Genomic DNA, 21,508 nt, shown 5'->3' with positions numbered 1-21,508 from the left:
TGTGTATTTCAAGAAAAAAAAATCCATCTTTTTCTGATTCATTTATGCTTAACTTAGTAGGATGTTTCTGCAGAAGAGTTATTGAGTATCCAGGTCACTCCCTATCATCCTCCTTAAACTTCTATTACTTCTTTTTTTCATCTTAAATTTGTAGATTCATTTGGTAAGATTTAAGGTCATTGTGCTGCTCTTCACAAAGATGATGCAACTCTCAATTTATCTAGCTTTTTTATGTCAATAAATTTTATAATTTTTTTAAAGTACTACCGAATCAGGTCCAACTGCTCAAAAATCATTACCTAAGAGAAGCAAATGCTGGTAGAAAGGAAAGTTGCTTTTAATCAGAATGTCAGCCATCTGGGAGAAGGTAGACTCAGTTCAGTTCAGTTCAGTTGCCCAGTCCTGTCCAACTCTTTGAGACCCCATGGACTGCAGCACACCAGGCTTCCCTGTCAGTCACCAACTCCTGGAGCTTACTCAAACTCATGTCCATCAAGTTGGTGATGTCTTCCAATCACCTCATCCTCTGTCGTCCCCTTCTCTTCCCACCTTCAATCTTTCCCAGCATCAGGGTCTTTTCCAAGGAGTCAGCTCTTCGCATCAGGTGGCCAAAGTATTGGAGTTTCACTTCAGCATCAGTCCTTCCAATGAATATTCAAGACTGATTTACTTTAGGATGGGCTGGTTGGATCTCCTTGCAGTCCAAGGGACTCTCAAGAGTCTTCTCCAACACCACACTTCAAAAGAATCAATTCTTCAGTTCTCAGCTTTCTTTACAGTCTAACTCTCACATCCATACATTACTACTGAAAAAACCATAGCTTTGACTAGATAGACCTTTGTTGGCAAAGTAATGTCTCTGCTTTTTAGTATGCTGTCTAAGTTGGTCATAGCTTTTCTTCCAAGGAGCAAGTGTCTTTTAATTTCATGGCTACAGTCACCATCTGAAGTGATTTTGGAGCCCCCCTCCCTCAGCAAAAAAAAATCTGTCACTGATTCCATTGCTTACCCTTCCATCTATTTGCCATGAAGTGATGGGACTGCATGCCATGATCTTAGTTTTCTGAATGTTGAGCTTTAAGCTAACTTTTTCACTCTCCTCTTTCACTATTATCAAGAGGCTCTTTAGTTCTTCTTTACTTTCTGCCATAAGGGTGGTATCATCTGCATATCTGAGGTTATTGATATTTCTCCCAGCCATCTTGATTCCAGCTTGTGCTTCTTCCAGCCCAGCATTTCTCATAATGTACTCTGCATAGAAGTTAAATAAGCAGGGTGACAATATGCAGCCTTGACATACTCCTTTCCCAATTTGGAACCAGTCTGTTGTTCCATGTTCAGTTCTAACTGTTGCTTCTTAACCTGCATACATATTTCTCAGGAGGCAGGTCAGGGGGTCTGGTATTCCCATCTCTTGAAGAATTTTCCACAGTTTGTTGTGATCCACACAGTCAAAGGCTTTGGTATAGTCAATAAAGCAGAAGCAGATGTTTTTCTGGAACTCTCTTGATTTTTCTGTGATCCACTGGATGTTGACAATTTGATCTCTGGTTCCTCTGTCTTTTCTAAATCCAGCTTAAACATCTGGAAGTTCATGGTTCATGTACTGTTGAAGTTTGGCTTGGAGAATTTTGAGCATTACTTTGATAGCATGTGAGATGACTGCAATTGTGCATTAGCTTGAACATTTTTTTTGGCATTGCCTTTCTTTTGGATTAGAAAGAAAACTGGCCTTTTCCAAGCCTGTAGCCACTGCTGGGTTTTCCAAATTTGCTGGCATATTGAGTGCAGCATCATCTTTCAGGACTTGAAATAGCTCAACTGGAATTCCATCACCTCCAATAGCTTTATTTGTAGTGATGCTTCCTAAGTCCCACTTCACTTTGGACTCCAGGATATCTGGGTCTAGGTGAGTGATCACACCATTGTATTTATCTGGGTCATTAAGATCTTTTTTGTATAGTTCGTCTTGTATTCTTGCCACCTTTTCTTAATATCTTTTGCTTCTGTTAGGCCCATACCATTTCTGTCCTTTATTGTGCCCACCTTTGCATGGAATGTTCCTTTGTATCTCTATGTATCTCTAATATATATGTTAGGTCCATCTAGCTAAAATGTCCTTTAAGGCCAGTATTTCCTTATTAATTTTCTCTCTGGATGATCTATTCATTCATGTAAATGGAACATTAAAATCTCCTACTACTATTATTGTTTATTTCTTTCTTTAAATCTGTTTAAATTTGCTTTGTACATTTATGTTCTCCTATGTTGGATGCACAAATATTTACAAATGTTATATTCTCTTGTTGGATCGACTCCATTATCATTATGTAATGTCCATCTTTGTCTCCTACTTCACTGTTTGTTTTAAAGTCTATTTTCTCTGATATAAGTACAGGATGGCACCCCACTCCAGAACTCTTTCCTGGCAAATCCCATGGACCGAGGAGCCTGGTAGGGTGCAGTCCATGGGGTCGCTAGGAGTCAGACACGACTGAGCGACTTCACTTTCAGTTTTCACTTTTATGCACTGGAGAAGGAAATGGCAACCCACTCCAGTGTTCTTGCCTGGAGAATCCCAGGGATGGGGGAGCCTGATGGGCTGCCGTCTATGGGGTCGAACAGAGTCAGACACGACTGAAGCGACTTAGCGCAGCATCACTGCAGATGGTGATCAGCCATGAAATTAAAAGACGCTTACTCCTTGGAAGGAAAGTTATGACCAACCTAGATAGCATATTCAAAAGCAGAGACATTACTTTGCCAACAAAGGTCCATCTAGTCAAGGCTATGGTTTTTCCAGTAGTCATGTATGGATGTGAGAGTTGGACTGTGAAGAAAGCTGAGCGCCGAAGAATTGATGCTTTTGAACTGTGGTGTTGGAGAAGACTCTTGGGAGTCCCTTGGACTGCAAGGAGATCCAACCAGTCCATTCTGAAGGAGATCAGCCCTGGGTGTTCTTCGGAAGGAATGATGCTAAAACTGAAACTCCAGTACTTTGGCCACCTCATTCGAAGAGTTGACTCATTGGAAAAGACCCTGATGCTGGGAGGGATTGGGGGCAGGAGGACAAGGGGATGACAGAGCAGGAGATGGCTGGATGGCATCACCCACTTGATGGACATCAGTTTGGCTGAACTCCGGGAGTTGGTAATGGACAGGGAGGGCTAGCGTGCTGTGATTCATGGGGTCTCAAAGAGTCGGACACGACTGAGTAACTGAACTGAACTGAACTGAACTGATTCCAACTTTCTTTTGGTTTCATTTGCATAGACTACTTTCCCTTCATTTTGAGTCTGTGTGCTCCTGTCCTTACATCTGAAATGACTCTCCTGTAGACATTATATATATGGGTCTTATTTTCTTATCAGTCAGTCATTCTATGCATTTTGGTTGGAGCATTTAACAAATTTGAATTTAAAATAATTATTGATAGATATGTACATATTGCCACTTTGCTAATCCATTCTTAGTTGTTTTCTGTAGTTCTTCTATAGTTCTCTTTTTCTTATCTTGAGTTTTTCCTTTTTAATAGACTATTCCAATTTGACATCATTTTTTACTCTTAAAGTGATACTCTTTTTTTTTTCTTTTTTTTTTTCTCTAATTTTATTTTATTTTTAAACTTTACATAATTGTATCAACAAAATTTAAATATACAAGCAAGTGAATTTATATGTTCAACAAAATTAAATTACAATCATTCATGTGTTTGCATGAAGGTTAGTTCTTGTAAACTTCTCATGCCAAATTTACAAGAGTAAGCTTTTCATCTTAAGCAATCTTTATAATTTTTTAGAAATTTGAATGTTATCTTTCAGATTAGTTTCAAAATCACCTTTGGTCTCTCTGTAAGAGTGTACCAGTTTAAATTATAATTATTTTTAATTGATGTTTAGTTGATTTACAATATTACATTAGTTTCTAGTATACAACATACTAATTCAATATTTTTATAAATTATGCTCCCTTTACAGTTATTATGAAACAATGGCTACATTTTCCAATGCCATACAATAAAAGTATTTATTTTATACAGCAGTTTATATCTCTTACTTTATTACCCCTATCTTGCCCATCCCCCTTCCTTCTCCCTGTTGGTAACCACTTCTTTGTTCTCTATACCTTTGAGTCTTTTCCTGTTTTGTTATTTTTAAGTTTGTTTTATTTTTTAGATTCCATCTATAAGTGATGAGATACAGGATTTATCTTTCTCTGTTTGACTTATTTCACTAAGTATAGTAAGCTCTAGGTCCATCCGTGTTTCTGTAAATGGCGGAATTTCATTTTTGTTTTTTTGGTTGAGTAACATTCCATTATGTCAAAGTGAAAGTGAAAGTGAAGTTGCTCAGTCGTGTCCAACTCTTTGCGAACCCATGGACTGTAGCCTACTATGCTCCTCTGTCCATGAGATTTTCCAGGCAAGAGTACCGGAGTGGATTGCCATTTCCTTCTCCATAGGATCTTCCCAACCCAGGGATTGAACCTGGGTCTCCTGCATTGTAGGTAGATGCTTTACTGTCCGAGCCACTAGGGAAGTTCCATCATGTCAGGGGAGTTTATAATTTCCTTGGTTTTGTCTTGACACAGAAAAAATTTGAAGCAACAGATGGACCAGTGTTACAGCTCAGTATTACAGCTCAGTTTTATTTGGCAAGCGAAGGAAAATACATCCTCAAGGCGTGAGGGTGGACCAACACAAAAGAAGCACAAAGAGAGAGCGAAGAGAGGAGAAGAAGCTCAATATGGCTCCTGTTTTTAATATGTTTTTTCTCCTGCCCCTGAGTCTGCCCTATGTAAGCTGGGCTAGACAGGAGGGCTATTCGCTTCACCTTAGCTTCTTATTCCAGTCCTTGGACCTTTCTTTATTTTATTTTTGCGGGCTTTCCCCTTGTTTGTCTTTTAGCCACTGCTATTTTGGATTCCTTTTTCCTATTATAACTACCTAACAATTTTCCAGTACTCTTGCCTGGAAAACACCATGGACGGAGGAGCCTGGTAGGCTGCAGTCCATGGGGTCGCTAAGACTCAAACACGACTGAACGACTTCACTTTCACTTTTCACTTTCATGCATTGGAGAAGGAAATGGCAACCCACTCCAGTGTTCTTGCCTGGAGAATCCCAGGGATGGGGGAGCCTGTTGAGCTGCTGTCTATGGGGTCGCACAGAGTCGGACACGACTGAAGTGACTTAGCAGCAGCAGCAGCAACAATTATAACAAATATATCATCTTCTTTATTCATTCATAGGCTGCTTTCATATTTGCCTATTGTAAATAATACTGTTATGAACATTGGGGTACATGTATTTTTTTATTAGCATTTTTTTTTTTTTTTTGGATGTATACCCAGGAGTGGAATTACTGGATCATATGGTAGTTCAAGTTTTAGTTTTTTGAGAAGCCTCCATACTGTTTTCCACAGTGGCTGCACCAATTTGCACTCTTACCAACCATGTGAAAATAAGGGAAGCAAAAAGCAAAAGAGAAAAGGAAAGATATATCCATTTGAATGCAGAGTTCCAAAGAATACCAAGGAGAGATAAGAAAGCCTTCCTCAGTGATCAATGCAAAGAAATAGAGGAAAACAATAGAATGGGAAAGACTAAAGATCTCTTCAAGAAAATTAGAGATACCAAGGGAACATTTCATGTAAAGATGGACTCCATAAAGGACAGAAATGGTAGGGACCTAAAAGAAGCAGAGGATATTAAGAAGAGGTGGCAAGAATACACAGAAGAACTGTACAAAAAAGATCTTCATGATCCAGATAATCACGATGGTGTGATCACTGACCTAGAGCCAGACATCCTGGAATGTGAAGTCAAGTGGGCCTTAGAAAGCATCACTATGAACAAAGCTAGTGGAGGTGATGGAATTCCAGTTGAGCTCTTTCAAATCCTGAAAGATGACACTGTGAAAGTGCTGCACTTGATATGCCAGCAAATTTGAAAAACTCAGCAGTGGCCACAGGACTGGAAAATGTCAGTTTTCATTCCAATCCCAAAGAAAGGCAGTGTCAAAGAATTCTCAAACTACCGCACAATTGCACTCATCTCACATGCTAGTAAAGAAATGCTTAAAATTATCCAAGACAGGCTTCAGCAATACGTGAACCATGAACTTCCAGAAGTTCAAGCTGGTTTTAGAAAAGGCAGAGAAACCAGAGATCAAATTGCCAACATCCGCTAGATCATCGAAAAAGCAAGAGAGTTCCAGAAAAACATCTATTTCTGCTTTATTGACTATGCCAAAGCCTTTGACTGTGTGGATCACAAGAAACTGTGGAAAATTCTTAAAGAGATGGGAATACCAGACCACCTGACCTGCTTCTTGAGAAACCTGTATGCAGGTCAAGAAGCAACAGTTAGAATTGGACGTGGAACAACAGACTGGTTCCAAATAGGAAAAGGAGTACGTCAAGGCTGTATATGGTCACCCTGCTTATTTAACTTATATGCAGACTACATCATGAGAAACGCTGGGCTGGAAGAAGCACAAGCTGGAATCAAGATGATTGCCGGGAGAAATATCAATAACCTCAGATATGCAGATGACATCACCCTTATGGCAGAAAGTGAAGAAGAACTAAAGTGCCTCTTGATGAAAGTGAAAGAGGAGAGTGAAAAAGTTAGCTTAAAGCTCAACATTCAGAAAACTAAGATCATGGCATGCAGTCTCATCACTTCATGGGAAATAGATGGGGAAACAGTGGAAACAGTGGCTGACTCTATTTTTCTGGGCTCCAAAATCACTGCAGATGGTAATTGCAGCCATAAAATTAAAAGATGCTTACTCCTTGGAAGGAAGGTTATGACCTACATAGACTGCATATTAAAAGCAGAGACATTACTTTGCCATAAAAGGTCCATCTAGTCAAGGCTATGGTTTTTCCATTGGTCATGTATGGATGTGAGAGTTGGACTATAAAGAAAGCTAAGCACAGAAGAATTGATGCTTTTGAATTGTGGTGTTGGAGAAGACTCTCGAGAGTCCCTTGGGCTGCAAGGAGATCCAACCAGTCCATCCGAAAGGAGATCAGTCCTGGGTGTACATTGGAAGGACTAATGTTGAAGCTGAAACTCCAATACTTTGGCCACCTCATGAGAAGAGCTGACTCATTGGAAAGGACTTTGATTCTGGGAAAGATTGAGGGCAGGAGGAGAAGAGGATGACAGAGGATGAGATGGTTGTATGGCATCACTGACTCAATGGACATGGGTTTGGGTAGACTTTGGGAGTTGGTGATGGACAGGGAGGCCTGGTGTACTGAGGTTCATGTGGTCACAAAGAGTCAGACAGGACTGAGCGACTGAACTGAACTGAACCGAACCAACCATGTACAAGGGTTTCTTTTCCTCCATATCCTTGCCAACATTCGTTATTATTATTTTTTTTTTTTATGATAGCCATTCAGGTATGTGTGAGGTGATATCTCATTGTGGCTTTGATTTGCATTTTCCTGATAATTAGTAATATACCTGTTGACCATCTGCATTTCCTCTTTGGAAAAATATTTATTGAATTCTTCTGCCCATTTAAAATGTTTGTTTTTTTTTTTTTAAGTTGAGTTGTATGAGCTTATCGGATATTAACCCCTTATTGGTTATATTATTTGCAAATATTTTCTCCTTTGACATGCAAAAGCTTTTCATTAGGTTCCATTTGTTTATTTTTGCCTTTGTTTCTTTTCCCTTAGGCAATTGATCCATAAAAAATATTGCTATAGTTGATATCAAAGAGTGTTCTGCCTATGTTCTCTCCTAAGAATTTTTTTCAGATCTTAATCCCTTTTAAGTTTTTTGGAATATGTTTTGAGAAATTATACTAATTTCATCCTTTCACATGTAACAGTCTGGTTTCCCAGCACCACTTACTGAATGTGCTCTCTTTCTTGTGGTTTAATGACTTTTTCTTTCTTTCTTTTTTTAACTGTTATATTTATGTTACTTTGTCTTTCTCTCATTCTGATTTGTTTGTTTGCTTTAGTATTTACTATAGGATAGCTTCGTGGTTACCAGGAGGCTTTCATATAATAACATAGCACTCTATTTGAAGTTGGTAAGAACTTAAATTTGATCCCTAAAGCTCAACATTTTTATTTTCCTCATGACAGTTTATATCTTTATATCTTGTGTATCCCTTAAGTAGTGATTATAATAGTTATTTTAACTACTTTTGTATTTAATTTTTATACTAGCTTTGTAGGTGATTGAACCACTACCTTTACTATATATTTGTATTGTGTATCCAGTTCCCATGACCCTGCAGCAGGCCACTGTCAACCCATGCCTCCACTGGAGACTCCTGGACATTCACAGGCAAGTCTGGTTTAGTCTCTTGTTGGGACACTGTTCCTTTCTCCTGGCTCACTTGCACAAGGTTTTGTTTGTGCCCTCTAAGAGTCTGTTTCCCCAGTCCTGTGGAAATTCTGTAATTAAATCCCATTGGCCTCCAAAGTCAAATTCCCTGGGGGATCTTAGTCCCTTTGCCAAATCTCCAGGTTGGGAAATCTGTTGTGGGTCCTAGAACTTTCTTAACAGTATGAGAATTTCTTGATATAATTGTTCTACAGTTTGTGGGTAGGTCAGTCAGGAGATCTATGGTGGGGCTAATGGTGACCTCCTCCAAGAGGGCTTGTGCCACATGCTGCATGACCCAGGTCTGCTGCACCAAGAGCCCCTATCCCCATGGCAAGCCACTGCTGACCCATGGCTCTGCAGGGGACACTCAAACACTCAAAGGCAGGTCTGGTTCAGTCACTGCAGTGTCTCTGGGTCCTGGTGCACGTAAGTTTTCATTTGAGCCCTCCAAGCATCTCTGGTGGATATGGGGTTTGATTATAAACAAGAATTTGCCCCTCGCACTGTCTTGTTGGGGTTTCTCCTTTGCCCTTGGATGTGGGGTAATCTTTTTCTAATGGGATTCAACATTCTCCTGTTGATGGTTGTTCAGCAGTGAGCTGAAATTTTGGAGTTCTCACAGGAGAAGGTGAGCACACATCTTTCTACTCTGCCATCTTTACCTTCCCTAGGGTCTTGCTTATTCCGGATCTCACAGCACAGTCCCAGAGAGTGGACACATAGCTACTCTTGAATCAAACCTATTTGGAGCCTAAGCCTGGACACCATTTTTCCCGGTGACTGGGGATTCCTTAAATCTCCCATGAAGCACAGTTGGGACAAAGATCATAATATGCTCCTGTCATCTTACACAACAAATTTAAGGCGACAGAGTAAGAAAGCTAAGATGCTTTTCCCCTACTTCCCATCCCCCGCCTTGTTTTGGTCCTTTCCAATATCCTCCTAGGACTGGAAATCTAAGATGAGACTTATCACTTCCATGCCCACCCCTACACCCCCAACCCCTTCCCACCCTGTATCCCCACGGTGGGGTCGCCAGGCTTTGCCTTTCATTTACTTTGCCCTTCACCTTAGGAAACATCACTAAGAGCAAAGCTAGTGGAGGTGATGAAATTCCAGTTGAGCTATTTCAAATCCTAAAAGATGTTGCTGTTAAAGTGTTGCATTCAATATGCCAATAAATATGGAAAACTCAGCAGTGGCCACAGGACTGGAAAAGGTCAGTTTTCACTCCAATCCTAAGAAAAGTCAATGCCAAAGAATGTTCAAACTACTGCACAACTGCACTCATCTCACAGGCTAGCAAAGTAATGTTCAAAATTCTCCAAGCCAGGCTTCAACAGTACATGAAATATGAACTTCCATATGTTCAAGCTGGTTTTAGAAAAGGCAGAGGAACCGGAGATCAAAAGAGCCAGCATCCATTGGATCACACAAAAAGCAAGAGAGTTCCAGAAAAACATCTGCTTCTGCTTTATTGACTATGCCAAAGCCTTTGACTGTGTGGATCACAAGAAACTGTGGAAAATTCTTAAAGAGATGGGAATACCAGACCACCTGACCTGCCTCTTGAGAAATCTGTATGCAGGTCAAGAAGCAACAGTTAGAACCAGACATGAAACAACAGACTGGTTCCAAATAGGAAAAGGAGTACGTCAAGGCTGTATACTGTCAACCTGCTTATTTAACTTATATGCAGACTACATCATGCAAAATGCTGGGCTGGATGAAGCACAAACTGGAATCAAGATTGCTGGGAGAAATCTCAATAACCTCAGATATGCAGAAGACACCACCCTTATGGCAGAAAGTGAAGATAAACTGAAGAGCTTTTTTTTTTTTTAATTTTTATTTTTTAACTTTACAATATTGTATTGGTTTTGCCATATATCAAAATGATTCCACCACAGGTATACATGTGTTCCCCATCCTGAACCCTACTCCCACCTCCCTCCCCATACCATTCCTCTGGGTCGTCCCAGTGCACTAGCCCCAAGCATCCAGTATCGTGAAGAGCTTTTTGATAAAAATTAAAGAGGAGAGTGAAAAAGCTAGCTTAAAACTCAACATTCAAAAAACTAAGATCATAGCATCTGGCCCCACACTTCATGGCAAATAATTGGACAGGAAAGCAATGGAAACAGTGTCAGACCTTATTTTCTTGGGCTCCAAAATAACTTCAGATGGTGACTGCAGCCATGAAATTAAAAGACACTTGCTCCTTGGAAGAAAAGCTATGATCAACCTAGACAGCATGCTAAAAAGCAGAGACATAACTTCGCTGACAAAGGTCTGTCTAGTCAAAGCTATGACTTCTCCAATAGTCATGTATGGATGATAGTGTTGGACCATAAAGAAAGCTGAGCAGTGAAGAATTGACGCTTTTGAACTGTGGTGTTGGAGAAGACTCTCAAGAGTCCCTTGGATGGCAAGGAGATTGAACGAGTCAATCTTAAAGGAAATAAGTCCTGAATATTCATTGGAAGGGCTGATGCTGAAGCTGAAACTCCAATACTTTGGTCACCTGATGTGAAGAGCTGATTCATTGGAAAAGATCCTGATGCTGGGCAATATTGAAGGCAGGAGGAGAAGGGGATGACAGGGTGAGATGGTTGGGTGGTATCACCAATGCCCCAGGAATTGGTGGTGGACAGGGAAGCCTGGCATGTTCAGTCCATGGTGTTGCAAAGAGTGAGACATGACTAAGCAACTGAACTGATTGACTGGCTTACTATATATTTACCTTTTTACTGAAATATTTTCTTTCATTTATATATATATATATTTTTTTTTTAAAGAAATTAAGCTTTCTTTTCTGTTTAAGTAAGTCCCTTTTTACACTGCTTGTAAAGCCAGTTTAGTGGTGAAAAGTCCTTTAGCCTGTGCTTCCCTCTCCTTCTATTCTAACTTTTCTGGGTAGAGTATTACTGGTTGGATTTTTTAAAAAATTCTTTTGTTTAAGCACTTTGAATATATCACTTCACTCCCTTCTGCCCTGCAAAGTTTCTACTATATAATCTACTGGTAATCTTATGAATGTTCCCTTGTATGTAACAAAATGCTTACTCTAGATGCTTTTAATATTTTCTCTTCATCGTTAACTTCTGCCATTTTAATATGAAATTAAATGGTCCCTTAAGGGATTCCTTGGTGGCTCAGATGGCAAAGAATCCACCTGCAATAAGGGAGACCTGGGTTCCATCCCTGGGTTGGGAAGATCCCCTGGAGAAGGGAACAGCCATCCACTACAATATTCTTTGAAGAAGGAAATGCCCACTCCAGTACTCTTGCCTGAAAAATTTCATGGACAGAGAAACCTAGTGGGCTACAGTTCACGGGGTCGCAAAGAGTCAGACACTACTGAATGACTTCACACTCACTCACTCACAGTATTCTTGTCTGGAGAATTCCATGGACAGAGGAGCCTGGCAGGCTACAGTCAGTGGGATTGCAAAGAGTTAGACATGACTGAGCCACTTTCACTTTCACTTTAAGAAGACCAGAATACAGACCCAGAAAGAAAAGGTGGGGAAAACTATTTGAAAATAAGAAACTGGCATTCCTCATGGCAGGTAATGTCAGTATACCAGGATGAAAACCTGACTTTTAAAAAGTTATCGAAGCAATTCACATATACAGAAATTAAAAACAAACAAAACTGTATAGAAAGACATTGAAGAATGAAATGGCAACCCACTCCAGTATTCTTGCCTTGAAAATCCCATGGACAGAGGAGTCCATGGGGTCACAAAGAGTCAGACACAACTGAGCGACTAAGCATATAGCATGTATGCTTCTGCTGCTGCTGCTAAGTCGCTTCAGTCGTGTCCGACTCTGTGCGACCCCATAGACGGCAGCCCACCAGGCTCCCCCGTCCCTGGGACTCTCCAGGCAAGAACACTGGAGTGGGTTGCCATTTCCTTCTCCAATGCATGAAAGTGAAAAGTGAAAGTGAAGTCACTCAGTCGTGTCTGAATCTTCGAGACCCCATGGACTGCAGCCTACCAGGCTCCTCTGTCCATGGGATTTTCCAGGCAAGAGTACTGGAGTGGGGTGCCATTGCCTTCTCAGGATAGCATGTATAGAAAGACATAAAATAAAATATCTTCTTCCATTCCATAGTTCTGAAAATATAACCACTATTTTAGGTTTATTTCCCAGGAAATAAGAAAGGATTCTTATATCAATTTATTTATACATGTACTCTATATTTTACATTTACCCCAATGTAATATTAGTATAAATACCAATCTACTCCTCACGTTTTTCTCTTCACATTGATCAAGGTTGTCTTGCTTTCTTACATGTACAAGCTTATCTCATTGTTAATGTCTTCATGGTGTGTCATTATTTAGATGTATCAGAATATTCTTAAGCAGTCCTATGTTTATTCTGGAGAAGGAAATGGCAACCCACTCCAGTATTCTTGCCTGGAGAATCCCAGGGACAGAGGAGCCTTGTAGGCTACAGTCCTTGGGGCCACAAGAGTCGGACACAACTTAGTGACTAAACCACCACCATGTTTATTCAGTCCTATAATGTTTCTTCCAGTGTTTAGCTATTATGAATGATGTCATAATAAACATTATTTTAGAGCTATCTTCCATGCTTTCCTTAAGCGATTTTTCCAGCAATAGAAATGTGGTGTCAAAAACCCTAACATTTATTTTTATCACTTTGATCACAGGGCAGGAAACTTTGATTAGTAGTTAAAAATGGGAACTCCCACTTCCTTTTTTCTAGTTTACTAATGCATCCTGCTCTTTGAAAAAGCTATTTCACAGATGCCTATCTTCGGGCTAGGGTGATACTGTACAACTTTGAGATCAACGACAAAAGCGCTATTCCTGAGAAAGCTTCTCTTTTGGCCTCTGCCTTGGGCAGACCAAGTCTTCATGCTGCTGTGGGTATCACTGCTGATCTTGGGTAAGTAGAAAAGCTCAACATGAGCCCTGGGTGGGGTTAGGACAGCATCTCTCTACCACAGACCTGGCTTTTTCGGGGGGCTCAGCCCCTTCTCAAAGATTCTTTCCTGACTCGAGAGATTATGTTCTCTGACTTCACCGTATAGCTCAGAGAGTCTTACTTTGAGGCTGCAAGAGTGATCAGAGCCTCAACTTTACAAAAAAGGAAACCACAGTGACCACAGCACTAAGGGATTATTCATTTTTTTTCTACAAAAAATACTACATCATGAAGTACAGCAAGAGTATTCTGTTTGCTTGTTCATATGGTCTCATTCAGAGAAGACCTTACCTTTCTGTCTGTAAAGGAGGTGTGTTTATTCCTTATGTGACAATCCAAGGCTGTGGTGCTGGACATGAGAGGACAAGTTTTCTAAGACAAAAGATGTCTCCTTCTTTTGCACACAAATGCAAATGATATCAGTGATTGGCAGTTTAAGAGCACAAAGAAAGGGAGATGAAGACAGGGACTCACAGGGGGAAGTGAGCAAGGCAGGGGAAAAACCTAAGATGCTTGATATTTTTCTTTTCCCCTTCAGGTTTATTGAAGCATAATTGACAAATTAAAATTTTATGTATTTAAGATGTGTAAGATGTCTTGATACACATATATTATGCAATAATTACCACAATCAACTAGTTAGCATTCCTCTCACTTCACATAGTCACCTTGTGTGTGTGGTAAGAACACTCAGGATCAATTCTCTTAGCAAATTTCAACTTAACGTTATTGTTAACTAGTCACCATACTCTACATTAGATCTCCAGTACTGCTTCATCTTACAACTGAAAGTTTGTTCCTTTGACCAACATGTCCTCAGTTCTCCTACAGCGTACTCACTGCTGGCAAACACCATTTTAGTCTCTGCTTTTGTGAGTTCAACTTTTTCAGATTGAACATGTAAGTGAGATCATGTAGTATTTGTCTTTCTCTGTCTGGCTTATTTCACTTAGCATAATGTCCTCCAGGTTTATCCATGTTGTCGCAATGTCAGGATTTCTTTCTTTCTTTAAAAGTTGAATAATATTCCATTGCATATATGTGTGTGTGTGTATACACATGCTACCTTTTATTTATCCATTAAACAAAAGACAGACACTTAACTTGTTTCAATATTCTAGCTACTGTGAGTAATGTTGTAATGAATATGGGAGTGCAGGAATCTCATTGAGATACTAATTTCATTTCCTTCAGATATGTACCCAGAAGTGGGATTACTGGATCATATGATAATTTTACTTTTAATTTTTAAGGAACTTCCAGACTATTTCTGCATTATGACTGTGTGAATTATATTCTTGCCAACAATGTACAAGTTTCCTTTATCAACACTTCTTATCTTTTGTCTATTTGATAATAGCCAATCTAATTAGTGTGAGGTGTTATCTCCTGGTTTTGATTTGTGTTTCTTTAATGTTTGAGTGGGGAAGGAAATGGCAACCCACTCCATGTTCTTGCCTAGAGAATCCCAGGGACAGAGGAGCCTGGTAGGCTGCCGTCTATGGGGTTGTGCAGAGTCAGACACGACTGAAGCGACGCAGCAGCAGCAATGTTTGAGCATCTTTTTATAAACTTTTGGAGATTTGTACATCTTCTATTGAGAATATCTATTCATATTCTTAACTATTTTTAAATCAGGTTATTTGTATTTTGCTGTTTATTTGTTAAAGTTCCTTAGACATTTTAACCCCTTATTGGATAGATGGTTTTCTTTTATTTTCTCCCATTTCATAGGTTACAATATTGTTGATTATTTCCTTTGTTTGCAAAATTTTTATTTTTGATGCACTCCCATTTGTTTTAGTTCTTGTTATTGTTGCCTATGCTTTTGGGGTCATATCCAAAACTCATGTCCTAGGTCAATGCCAAGAAGCTTTCTCCATGTGTTCCCTTTTAGCAGTTTTACAGTTTCAGGTCATACATTTAAGTCATTTATTTCAAATTGATTTTTGTACATGATGAGATACAAGAATCCAATTTTATTTGTTTTCATGTGGAAATTCAGTTTTCACAGAGTGATTTATGGAAGGAACTCTTCTTTCCCCTTTGTGTGTTTTTGGTACAGATTTTGAAGATCAGTTCAGTTCAGTTCAGCCGCTCAGTTGCGTCTGACTTTTTGCCCATGAACCGCAGCACACCAGGCCTCCCTGTCCATCATCAACTCCCAGAGTTCACCCAAACTCATGTCCGTTGAGTCGGTGATGCTATCCAACCATCTCATCTATTCTTTGGATCTCTGAATTCAGATGCTTATATCTGAGGGTGGTGTTATCTGCATATCTGAGGTTGTTTATATTTCTCCTGGCAATCTTGATTCCAACTAGTGCTTTCTCCAGCCCAGTTTCTCATGATGTACTCTGCATATAAGTTAAATAATCAGGTTGACAGTATACAGCCTTGACGTACTCCTTTCCTATTTGGAACTAGTCTGTTGGTCCACGTCCAGTTCTAACTGTTGCTTCCTGATCTGCATACAGGTTTCTCAAGAGGCAGGTCAGGTGGTCTGGTATTCCCATCTCTTTCAGAATTTTCCACAGTTAATTTTGAAGATCAGTTGACTATAAAAGTGTGCATTCATTTCTAGGCTCTCTGTTCTGATCCATTGATCTATATGTCTATTTTTATTTTAGTTTAGATTGTTTTTTATTGGAAAATAATTTTTCTACAATACTGTGTTCAGTTCAGTTCAGTCATTCAGTCATGTCCTACTCTTTGCGACCCCATGAACTGCAGCACGCCAGCCCTCCCTGTCCATCACCAACTCCTGGAGTTCACTCAAACTCACGTCCATCGAGTCAGTGATGCCATTCAGCCATCTCATCCTCTGTCGTCCCCTTCTCCTCCTGCCCCCAATCCCTCCCAGCATCAGGGTCTTTTCCAATGAGTCAACTCTTCGCATGAGGTGGCCAAAGTATTGGAGTTTCAGCTTTAGCATCATTCCTTCCAAAGAACACCCAGGACTTATCTCCTTTAGAATGGACTGGTTGGATCTCCTTGTAGTCCAAGGGACTCTCAAGAGTCTTCTCCAACACCACAGTTCAAAAGCATCAATTCTTCGGCACTCAGCCTTCTTCACAGTCTAACTCTCACATCCATACATGACCACTGGAAAAACCATAGCCTTGACTAGATGGACCTTTGTTGGCAAAGTAATGTCTCTGCTTTTGAATATGTTATCTAGGTTGGTCATAACTTTCCTTCCAAGGAGTAGGCGTCTTTTAATTTCATGGCTGCAATCACCATCTGCAGTGATTTTGGAGCCCCCAAAAATAAAGTCTGACACTGGTTCCACTGTTCCCCCATCTATTTCCCATGAAATGATGGGACCAGATGCCATTTTAGTTTTCTGAACGTTAAGCTTTAAGCCAACTTTTTCACTCTCCACTTTCACTTTCATCAAGAAGATTTTTAGTTCCTCTTCACTTTCTGCCATAAGGGTGGTGTCATCTGCATGTCTGAGGTTATTGATATTTCTTCGGGCAATCTGGATTCCAGCTTGTGCTTCTTTGAGCCCAGCGTTTCTCATGATGTACTCTGCATAGAAGTTAAATAAGCAGGGTGACAATATATAGCTTTGACGTACTCCTTTTCCTATTTGGAACCAGTCTGTTGTTCCATGTCCAGTTCTAACTGTTGCTTCTTGACCTGCATACATATTTCTCAGGAGGCAGGTCAGCTGTGTATTCTTTTTGTACAGTTCTTCTGTGTATTCTTGCAAGGTTGTGTTGGCCTCTGCCATATATCAACATGAATCGTTTTGATTATTACCACAGCTTTGTAATAGTTAGAAGTCAGAAATTGTATTTTCCAGTTTTGTTCTTCTGGCTCAAGATAGTTTTGACTTTTGGAGGGTCCTTTGTATCTGAAAAATCTGTTCAGATTTTTTCTTTGTGATTGCTATGGGACCTATATAAAATATAAGAATTTAAATTAATAAATTTATTTAAATCAAGTATTAAAACTCTATCCTTTAATTATCCCCCATTTTATTATAGATATCACAATTTACATACTTTTACATTGTGTATACATTAACAATTTGTTGTAGCTATAGTTAATTTTTAGCACTTTTGTCTTTTTAAACTTTTTGCTAGAGTTAAAAGTGTTTTACATACCACTATATAGGATTTTATGAATGTTTATTTCCCCTCAAACTTCATATATTAAAATTTTGACACTGAAAGTGATAGTATTAGGAGATGGAGGGGCCTTTGGGAGATGATTATGTCATGAGGACACAACCATCATAAAAGAGATTAGTGCCCTTATAAAAGAGGTCAAAGAGAGTCCTGTTATGCTTCTTCCATGTGAGATTATAGTGAGAAGGTGGCTGTCTATGATGAAGTGGACTGTGCCAGAGAGAGTCAGCCAGAGTTACTAATCTCCAGAACTTTGAGAAATAAATTTGTGTTGTTTATAGGTTACCCAGTACAGCACTTTTGTCATAACAAATTGTATAGACTAAGACACAGTATTTAACATATTCTGAATTTGATTATACTCAGTTCAGTTCAGTTCAGTTGCTCAGTCATGTCCAACTCTTTGCGACCCCATGAATTGCAGCACACCAGGCCTCCCTGTCCATCACCAACTCCCGGAGTTCACTCAAACTCACCTCCTCTTCCTCAATTCATGATGGAGGTATATCCTAATAAACTCATTATAAGTAGAAAATATCATAAGTCTAAAATGCATTTAATACACTCAGCCTATCAAATATTATAGCCTAACCTAGACTGCTTTAAACATGCTCAGGACACTACCTTAGCTGATAGTTGGGTAAAATCAGCTAACACAAAGCCTATTTTATAATAGAATGTTGAATAATTCATGTAATTTACTGAATACTGCACTGAAAGTGAAAAATACAATAACTGCATAGATACAGAATTGTTGTAAGTGTGTCTGTTGTTTATCCCTGTGACTATGTGGCTGACTGGGAGCACTGGCACACTGCTGCTGTCCAGCATCGCAAGAGAGTAACATACTGTGTGTTGCTGGCCCAAGAAAAGATCAAAATTCAAAGTCTGGCTTCTAGCAAATGCATATTGCTTTTGCACCATCACAAAGTTGAAAAATCATAGGTCAAACCATCTGAATATTCACCTTTACTAGTGAATTTTACAATTTCATGTGTTTTCAAGTTGCTGTTGCTGCTGCTAAGTCACTTCAGTTGTGTCCGACTCTGTGCGACCCCCTAGATGGCAGCCCACCAGACTCCCCCATCCCTGGGATTCTCCAGGCAAGAGTACTGGAGTGGGGTGCCATTGCCTTCTCTGAGATCATAATCTGCATATCCATAATTCAATACACTAACTCTGTCTTCTCAAAACGTAGGGATCAAGCTTCATTAAAATAATGCTGGATCATTACTCACATTCTCCACCAAAAAACAAACAAAAAACTGATAATGCTGGTACTCATTATAACAAAGTCCTGAAGAAATATGTCCAGTACCCAGAGTATCTGCATTATATTGCCTAAAATATCTAGTTTATAACAGAAATATTAGACATGCATAGAAATAGGAGTTGGAACTGTATAGTGGGGATAAAGGGCATTTGAAAAATGACCAGTAAAATTACCCTAGTAAAATTAGGTGATATCTCAGCAAAAAAACGGGGAGGCCAAAAGGCAGAGGGAAACATTCAAGGTGTGCTAAGAAAAAAACCTATCAACCAAGAAGTCCATCTTGACCAAAACTACCTTCTGAAAGATAGAGACAAAACAAAGATGCTCTCAAATCAATAACAACTGAAAAAATATGTTAATAGACAATTGCCTCACAGGAATTACAGGAGGAGTTCTTTAGCTTGAATACCAGGGATTCCAGAAAGTGGTTCATATTAATGTTAACAAAGAAAAACACCTGTATATTTAATGCCATAAGAATAAAAGGCAGAAGTAATACAATTTTCTTTCAATTGATGTGAAAGGAACTATGTAAAATAGTTCCTTTTTAAATATGTGTGTCATGTGTTAGTACACTACAATATATAGCAATGTGATACCCATGTTAGGACATTTGCCATTCAAAAGCACAAGTGTAAGAGTAAACTGTACTGAGCAAAGGAAATGACCACAGATGGTACACAAGTGTACCAAAATATCTGAGAGGATTATATCATTAATATAATCTGCATGACAATAATAAAAAAGGGAAAAGAATAAAGCTTTATATGAATGCTTTCTTGTATCCCTGGGATTAAACTATGATAATATGTAATCAATGCATATATTTTTAAAGAGGAACCTCTAAATTTTTTAAAAATATCTAATGGAGAAGCCATTTAGAAATGAAAGTACTAGAATATATTCATTTAATGAAAAATAAATTTATAAAGGACTAAGAGAAGGCAATGGCACCCCACTCCAGTACTCTTGCCTGGAAAATCCCATGGATGGAGGAGCCTGGTGGGCTGCAGTCCATGGGGTCACTAAGAGTCAGACACGACTGAGCAACTTCACTTTCTCTTTTCACTTTCATGCATTGGAGAAGGAAATGGCAACCCACTCCAGTGTTCTTGCCTGGAGAATTCCAGGGATGGGGGAGCCTGGTGGACTACCGTCTATGGGGTTGCACAGAGTCGGATACGACTGAAATAACTTAGCATAGCATAAGAATTAAAAGTGTTAGTTGCTCAGTCATGTCCAACTCTTTGCAACCCCATGGACAATAGCCTACCAGGCTCCTCTGTCCATGGGTTTCTCCAGGCAAGAATACTGGAGTGAGTAGCCATCCCCTTCTCCAGGGGATCTTCCCTACCCAGTGATTGAACCTGGGTTTACTGTATTGCAGGCAGATTCTTTACCTTCTGGAAGAGTTAAAAATTTAAGAGCTGTAAAACACAAAAGGTAAATGCCAGGTGTATTGCATCTATGTCAATAATACTAAGAATGAATGAATGATATGGTCCAAACAGGAGGAAGAGAGTTTCACCTCATATGAAATAGACAAACCCTGATCTAAGTATGTACTATGTAGAAGAAGTAGACTGTATTTTTTATTATATTTTTAATTTAATTTTATTTATTTATTCATTTATTTTCAGCTGTGCTGTCTCTTTATTGCTGAGCATGGGCTTTTTTCTAGTTGGGATGCTTGGTCTTCTCATTTGCAGTGGCTTCTCCTGTTGTGGAGCACAGGCTCTAGAACACTGGCTCATTAGTTGCATAGCATGTCCTTAGTTGCCCTGAGGCATGTGGAATCTTCCTGGACCAGGGATCAAATCTGTGTCCTGTGCTCTGGCAGGCAGATTCTTAACCACCAGGCCACCAGGGAAGTCTAGAAAGCACACTTTAGATGAAAGATACTAAGAGTGAAAGTCCAAGTGTGTGATAGATACACATGTGAATGACACCAACATGAAAAGAGGTTGTATAAACATTGTGCAAAATGCACTTGAAAACAAAAATTATTAATAGAGATATTGAGGGATATTATATGGTTCCCAAAGTCTCAAATGTTATGGCTTGCATCTGAAGTGAAACCTAAAAAAAAAGGTGTAGCCTTTTTCATGCCTCTGTTAGCAAGTGAGAGAGACTGAAAATCAGTACCATGTCTATTGACCTTCACAGACGTTAAAGATGACTCACCAAACCTGATTTGAGGAGGAAAGGAAATAATAAAATTTAAAGTAGGGATGAATGAAATGGGGAGTGAAAAAATCATAGAGAAAAACCAGTGAAACCAAAAGTGAGTTTTATAGAAAAATTAACAAAATTGACAAATCTTAAGCAAGGTTGATCTAGGAAAAAGAGGGAATATTCAAATGTATACAGTCAGGAAGACTGAGGGATATTACTACGGACATTGCATAAATAGAAAAGGACTATGAAAGAATTCAGCGAACAAGTATATGCCAAAAGCTAAGACGACTTACATGAGACACATAATTTCCCTGAAGGAAACAAATTATTGAAACTATGAAACTAAAACAAAAATAAATAAACCATAAAACCCAAAATCAAAACAGAACTACAAAAAGTGAAGTGCTTGAGGGACTTCCCTGGTGGTTCAGTGGTTAAGAATCCCTGTTCCAGTGTAAGAGAGTTCCCTTTTCTCCACACCCTCTCCAGCATTTATTGCTTGTAGACTTTTGGATTGCAGTCATTCTGACTGGCGTGAAATGGTACCTCATAGTGGTTTTGATTTGCATTTCTCTGACAATGAGTGATGTT

General features: G+C 39.3%; 1 protein-coding gene across 3 annotated transcripts in view; it reads left to right on the top strand.

Annotated features, from left to right (window-relative positions):
- The first annotated feature begins 13,137 nt into the window (after positions 1–13,137).
- FCRL5 (Fc receptor like 5) overlaps positions 13,138–21,508 on the top strand; it is a 63,457-nt gene continuing 55,086 nt past the window's right edge. For all 3 annotated transcript variants that reach the window (XM_086393483.1, XM_086393482.1, XM_086393484.1), the window contains exon 1: positions 13,138–13,288. In XM_086393483.1, the coding sequence (XP_086249609.1) occupies positions 13,258–13,288 (31 nt within the window). In that variant the 5' untranslated portion in view covers positions 13,138–13,257. The remainder of the gene's footprint in view (positions 13,289–21,508) is intronic.

This window comes from Bos grunniens, chromosome 3, assembly GCF_055505025.1.
Source record: "Bos grunniens cultivar Pamir isolate PY7600 chromosome 3, Bosgru_T2T1.0, whole genome shotgun sequence".
Classification (NCBI taxonomy): domain Eukaryota; kingdom Metazoa; phylum Chordata; class Mammalia; order Artiodactyla; family Bovidae; genus Bos; species Bos grunniens.
This window is presented reverse-complemented; position numbering and strand designations above follow the sequence as displayed.